Source organism: Sinocyclocheilus rhinocerous, unplaced genomic scaffold (genome assembly GCF_001515625.1).
Source record: "Sinocyclocheilus rhinocerous isolate Xijiao unplaced genomic scaffold, SAMN03320098_v1.1 scaffold5839, whole genome shotgun sequence".
Lineage (NCBI taxonomy): Eukaryota > Metazoa > Chordata > Actinopteri > Cypriniformes > Cyprinidae > Sinocyclocheilus > Sinocyclocheilus rhinocerous.
This window is the reverse complement of record NW_015654939.1, coordinates 20,082-27,078: the sequence shown is the minus strand read 5'-3', so window position 1 is coordinate 27,078 and position 6,997 is coordinate 20,082. Positions and strand designations below refer to the sequence as shown.

At 37.2% G+C, this 6,997-nt stretch overlaps 2 protein-coding genes across 2 annotated transcripts; both read right to left on the bottom strand.

Annotated features, from left to right (window-relative positions):
• Positions 1-518: 518 nt before the first annotated feature.
• LOC107717864 (oligosaccharyltransferase complex subunit ostc) lies at positions 519-2,158 on the bottom strand. Its single transcript, XM_016524741.1, has 4 exons — positions 1,926-2,158; positions 1,406-1,499; positions 971-1,168; positions 519-697 (listed from the first exon to the last, which is right to left on the bottom strand). Exons 1-4 carry the CDS (start codon positions 2,062-2,064, stop codon positions 679-681), a joined length of 450 nt encoding a protein of 149 aa, XP_016380227.1. The 5' UTR covers positions 2,065-2,158; the 3' UTR covers positions 519-678.
• A 1,798-nt stretch (positions 2,159-3,956) lies between these two features.
• LOC107717863 (oligosaccharyltransferase complex subunit ostc) lies at positions 3,957-5,807 on the bottom strand. Its single transcript, XM_016524740.1, has 4 exons — positions 5,364-5,807; positions 4,844-4,937; positions 4,409-4,606; positions 3,957-4,135 (listed from the first exon to the last, which is right to left on the bottom strand). The coding sequence occupies exons 1-4, from the start codon at positions 5,500-5,502 to the stop codon at positions 4,117-4,119; spliced, it is 450 nt and encodes a 149-aa protein (XP_016380226.1). The 5' UTR covers positions 5,503-5,807; the 3' UTR covers positions 3,957-4,116.
• Positions 5,808-6,997: the final 1,190 nt, after the last annotated feature.

Sequence of the window (6,997 nt, the reverse complement as noted above, 5' to 3'; positions counted from 1 at the left end):
ACACGAAGAAGCTCATAATCACATGATTAGGATAGTATATGATTTTTATGTGATTTCACGATTTCAATCATCATGCAGTAACCAGCATCACCCTGAACCACTTTTTTTTTTTTCTTAATACAGATCTGCAAGATTCACGTGACGTGGGTCATTATTTTAGGAATTCCTGATTACACTGGTAGAATCACATCGCTGAGTAGATGAGTTTACCTGACAAAAATATGCCATCCCTGCAGCACTCTATTTCAATTAAGTCCATCCAGTGCTGCTCCCTAGTGTTTTAAAGTTTTAAAACATACCAGGTGACAATAACCCTCATTATTATTGTAAGATAAAAAATTTTTTTTAATAGGCCCAACTTGTAAAATGCATTTCACTGCAAACATAACATTCAACACTTTAAATCTATTCTATAAGGCTTCCACTGTAAATAAGCTTTTCATTTTTGATAAACTTAATATCATTTACCAAAGTACAGTTTTAAATAATCAAATAATTCAAATGTTGCAAAGTTGTGTATAGTATTTGTTTATTATAGAAAAAAAACTGCACATCAAAGAGTCACGCCAGTGGAAATAACTGGTCAGAATTGGAATGAGACTGTAGTCCTTGGCACTGAAACATAGTTTTCTGTATGTTCTCTGTATCTCTGCCTGTAGCATGTGCAATGTTGCAGCTTTAACCCATAAGATAACCACTGCAAGACAAACACATTCAGATCATCATTAGAAATACAGAGAGTTCATCAAACACAAGACAAGAGAGATAGTGGTCTAAAACCACAATATGATTAAATATATTTTAAAGAAACAGTGCTAAAACAATGCTGCTATCTCCCTGAAATACACTGAGAATAATAATAATAATTATAATATTGAAGAATGAGTAGTGTGTCCAAACCTTGGTAGTGTAATACAATATAAACATATAAATAATGTTCAAAAAGCTAATGTAAAGTTTAGTGACTTACGGTAGTTTCATTCTCATGAAGACTCTGGCCATAAAAAAGCTCAGCAGCACACTGACAAAGCCGATGAAGAGCAGGAGGAAACGGTTGAGCTTGGGAATGTTTGGTGCATTAGAGCGATCCAGAATTATGAATCCAAGACCTCCCATGGTGAAGAGAAAACTGGAGGCCAACCCCTCCATGATGTACTGCCCATTCACCCTTTAAAAGAGAACACAATCATTCAGCACTACACTTTCACGTTACACTTTGGATACTTGGATTCAATAAACAGAATTTTATAAGATATATCGCTGTTTCAGTTTTGTTTTAATTATTGTGCTTGTGTAGCCCCAGTTGTTTATTTTACAAGTGAAACACTGTCACTGTGCCTCAAGTACATCTAAAGCGCCACCAGCTGGTTGATTTTATGATGACCAGCCGTAATAAACCCTTTACCTGTACGCCAGAAAGGCCACTGGCCTCTGATGCCCGTGTTCATCTGTCATTGATCCGACACTTGGAGGTTCAACGATCACATCATATATGATGCCTGAAGAGATCAAATTATTATGATCACAGTACGGTTCAATCATCCAGAGACAGAGTAATGTCGCACTTAAAAGCATTTAACCAACTATTTATATGAGAAAAATAATAATAAACTTTCGTTTCATTCTAACTAATGTAATATGTAGCCAGGAGCAAAAGAGTAAGTCATTCTGTCTGCAGTGAGCAATATAATTTGAGATTTATGAATGATAACAGCACTGTCAGAGAAAACAGGTTAACGTTAACTCGCAAGATTATTTAACAAAACACGAAGCATGCGTCTTCATATTAAATTGAACTGTAATACACAAAAACTTTACTGCAAATTTTTACTAGTAGATAAAAGATTATGCTGTCACACACACACAAAATAGGAGGATAAGGGTTAGCTGAATGCTAGTTACTGAGATGGCTTTAAAATTCTTACCACCGGTAATGAGAAAATATGAAACAATCACGACGGCATATACGGTCATTGCAGAAGGCATATGTAGCCATGACGGTTTTTTAAGTTTGATGTTCGGACATTCCAGTACAGTAAACGGTAGGCTAAAGAGAGTCTCCATGGTTCAATTGAGTGCTATATTCCTGTGGCTGCCCGGCTAACGCATACGTCACATTGGTCGTAGAGCGACGTGTACAGGAAGAGACTGGAGAGAGTTCCCAACTTCCGATTAGATGAGATGGGTCTGGCCAGAGCCGTAGAGAGAGAGAGTTGCGACAACTCCGTTCACTCCAATGGACCAGTTTTTTACAGCAATGGCGGATCGTGGAGCCGCTCAATAGTTCCCGGAAGTTAGCGCTAATACTATCAGCGCCGTAGAGATGCAGCAGAAGAGACCGCTGTGACGAACTTTTAAAAGGTAAGACATTTATAGAACAAAATAGTATGTTATCAGCACAGCTAATCAAATTACCCTGTGCATTAAAACAGATGATTATTAGATTATTCCTCACTTAATTAGTAGATTTACGGGATGTTATTCATTCTCTTCATGCAGTTTCATCCATCGTTGTGTAATTTAAAAGTGATTTTGCTGGTGGGGAGTTATTAAATAGACTTAGATATATTGCAAAGGATGCAGATGGACCAAAGTGAGAATGAAAAGTTTAATGTAGGTGAGCAGTTTTCATTTCAGAATCATGATAGGCTAAATTTCCAAAAATGTATTATATACCACTACTATATTATAGAAGTAATTACAGTAAACCTGTACATTATTACTGTATTTTATACTTAAACGTCTTAGCTACTAAAGAAGCACTGTGTTGAAGGAGCAGATGCCACAGGACTGCAATGTGATGGAGCATCACTTAACCATTTCTCCTGTGTTTTTCTCCTTCGCTATCTTGCTTTCAGAACAAGAACCACCTGAAGACTGTAAAGAGACATCACCCTCACAATGAGTCTCTTCACTGGTTTTGGCAAGTCTTTCCCTGCCGTCACCTTTCCTTGCAGGTCCTGCTCCACCACAAAAGCCCTACAGCAAATGCACAGAAATCAAGAATCAGAAAAGTGCTGTGATAACTCTGTTTGAAATTACAGTAATTAAAATAAACTACAACTTAAGATTTAAAAGATGTTTTATTCATTTCTGTAGTATACTCACTCAAAGCCTTTGATGGCAGCATTCCTTCATCAGTCACTCTGCACCGTGTATTTGATATGTAATACTCACATTTGTAAACACCCTCGTCGCTGTTCTCCATCATGTTCGATGATGAAGTATCCTCTCCCGTGGGCTTCTGGGATAGAAAAGTATCCATCGATGAGCACTTCAGAATCTGGCCTGAAGCAGTAGGACATCCGGGGATTTCTCGCCTACTCTTTTATGAATACTGACGTTTCGGACATACTACTTTCTTCACATACTCTTTTCTCCTACTATATAGTAGGGAAGGAGGCGGTTTCGGACGCAGCCCCAGAGAAACGTTTCTACACACGAAGAAGCTCATAATCACATGATTAGGATAGTATATGATTTTTATGTGATTTCACGATTTCAATCATCATGCAGTAACCAGCATCACCCTGAACCACTTTTTTTTTTTTCTTAATACAGATCTGCAAGATTCACGTGACGTGGGTCATTATTTTAGGAATTCCTGATTACACTGGTAGAATCACATCGCTGAGTAGATGAGTTTACCTGACAAAAATATGCCATCCCTGCAGCACTCTATTTCAATTAAGTCCATCCAGTGCTGCTCCCTAGTGTTTTAAAGTTTTAAAACATACCAGGTGACAATAACCCTCATTATTATTGTAAGATAAAAAATTTTTTTTAATAGGCCCAACTTGTAAAATGCATTTCACTGCAAACATAACATTCAACACTTTAAATCTATTCTATAAGGCTTCCACTGTAAATAAGCTTTTCATTTTCGATAAACTTAATATCATTTACCAAAGTACAGTTTTAAATAATCAAATAATTCAAATGTTGCAAAGTTGTGTATAGTATTTGTTTATTATAGAAAAAAAACTGCACATCAAAGAGTCACGCCAGTGGAAATAACTGGTCAGAATTGGAATGAGACTGTAGTCCTTGGCACTGAAACATAGTTTTCTGTATGTTCTCTGTATCTCTGCCTGTAGCATGTGCAATGTTGCAGCTTTAACCCATAAGATAACCACTGCAAGACAAACACATTCAGATCATCATTAGAAATACAGAGAGTTCATCAAACACAAGACAAGAGAGATAGTGGTCTAAAACCACAATATGATTAAATATATTTTAAAGAAACAGTGCTAAAACAATGCTGCTATCTCCCTGAAATACACTGAGAATAATAATAATAATTATAATATTGAAGAATGAGTAGTGTGTCCAAACCTTGGTAGTGTAATACAATATAAACATATAAATAATGTTCAAAAAGCTAATGTAAAGTTTAGTGACTTACGGTAGTTTCATTCTCATGAAGACTCTGGCCATAAAAAAGCTCAGCAGCACACTGACAAAGCCGATGAAGAGCAGGAGGAAACGGTTGAGCTTGGGAATGTTTGGTGCATTAGAGCGATCCAGAATTATGAATCCAAGACCTCCCATGGTGAAGAGAAAACTGGAGGCCAACCCCTCCATGATGTACTGCCCATTCACCCTTTAAAAGAGAACACAATCATTCAGCACTACACTTTCACGTTACACTTTGGATACTTGGATTCAATAAACAGAATTTTATAAGATATATCGCTGTTTCAGTTTTGTTTTAATTATTGTGCTTGTGTAGCCCCAGTTGTTTATTTTACAAGTGAAACACTGTCACTGTGCCTCAAGTACATCTAAAGCGCCACCAGCTGGTTGATTTTATGATGACCAGCCGTAATAAACCCTTTACCTGTACGCCAGAAAGGCCACTGGCCTCTGATGCCCGTGTTCATCTGTCATTGATCCGACACTTGGAGGTTCAACGATCACATCATATATGATGCCTGAAGAGATCAAATTATTATGATCACAGTACGGTTCAATCATCCAGAGACAGAGTAATGTCGCACTTAAAAGCATTTAACCAACTATTTATATGAGAAAAATAATAATAAACTTTCGTTTCATTCTAACTAATGTAATATGTAGCCAGGAGCAAAAGAGTAAGTCATTCTGTCTGCAGTGAGCAATATAATTTGAGATTTATGAATGATAACAGCACTGTCAGAGAAAACAGGTTAACGTTAACTCGCAAGATTATTTAACAAAACACGAAGCATGCGTCTTCATATTAAATTGAACTGTAATACACAAAAACTTTACTGCAAATTTTTACTAGTAGATAAAAGATTATGCTGTCACACACACACAAAATAGGAGGATAAGGGTTAGCTGAATGCTAGTTACTGAGATGGCTTTAAAATTCTTACCACCGGTAATGAGAAAATATGAAACAATCACGACGGCATATACGGTCATTGCAGAAGGCATATGTAGCCATGACGGTTTTTTAAGTTTGATGTTCGGACATTCCAGTACAGTAAACGGTAGGCTAAAGAGAGTCTCCATGGTTCAATTGAGTGCTATATTCCTGTGGCTGCCCGGCTAACGCATACGTCACATTGGTCGTAGAGCGACGTGTACAGGAAGAGACTGGAGAGAGTTCCCAACTTCCGATTAGATGAGATGGGTCTGGCCAGAGCCGTAGAGAGAGAGAGTTGCGACAACTCCGTTCACTCCAATGGACCAGTTTTTTACAGCAATGGCGGATCGTGGAGCCGCTCAATAGTTCCCGGAAGTTAGCGCTAATACTATCAGCGCCGTAGAGATGCAGCAGAAGAGACCGCTGTGACGAACTTTTAAAAGGTAAGACATTTATAGAACAAAATAGTATGTTATCAGCACAGCTAATCAAATTACCCTGTGCAATAAAACAGATGATTATTAGATTATTCCTCACTTAATTAGTAGATTTACGGGGTGGGGTGCACAAGAATCAAAAACATTGAACAAGATTAGTTTTCACTTAATAAAATATCTTCATTTATTTGGAATGAATTTTCTAAGACAACAAACTTAACATTTACCATGAGATTAGTAAAACGACAATGAACATTAAGATGTGATTGAACTTGACTAACATGCAAGTTGTAAGAACACGCACACATATAATTATATTTATATAGAGAGGCAAATTACTTTGTCAGAAGACCACGATGTCATTTATATAGCATACACGGACTTTTATCATGGTAAATTCAGCCTAAAATATGTTAACAAGGCAGGTAAGGATAGCTGACCACATTAATCCTCAAATAGTAGCAGATTTTATCTTTTAAAAACAACACTGATATAACTACATATATATACTACGTATACATGTATACATTATTTTATAAATAATGTAAATAAATTATTTTATTGTCTACTAATTACCAAAAATCACAGTCCTGTCTCTCCAACTCAATGTATTTCACTTGCCCGCTATGAACTTCCTGGAACTATTTGAGGTCTACGTCAATCACGTGACGATCGAGCGTTTTGGACTTCCGTTGACGCAACTCTCTCTTTCTATGGCTCTGGGTCTGGCTGCAGACCGTGGGCGTCTGGGCGAGTGGAGCTCCACTCTCGAGCAGGAAATACGTCACCTCCATGCAGTGTTGCCAAGTCCACGGTTTTCCCTCGGAATTGGGTAACTTTAAAATCTGTAGCCCTGGGTTGTTTTTCATGTCCACAGGTTGCAGCGAACCCAATAACGTGATATTTAGCCCATGCAATGCAAATTTTACCAGGGGAACCTTACCAAAAAAACGTGCATTTTTTAATCTTATTTCTAAGATGATATTTCTGTGGTAACAACCACACTTTTCTCGAGCAAATCAATTTTCCATTTAATAAACCGTTCCAATGAGACAAAACATAAGGCACAGTAACAATTTTTTTTTGGAAAGGAGTACGAATAGCTCCATTATTACTCATGAAATTTCAATGATTTCATGAAAAACAAATTTAACCAACGTAAGATTTAGTAACATCAAGAGACGCTGAATTGGGAGAATGGTCT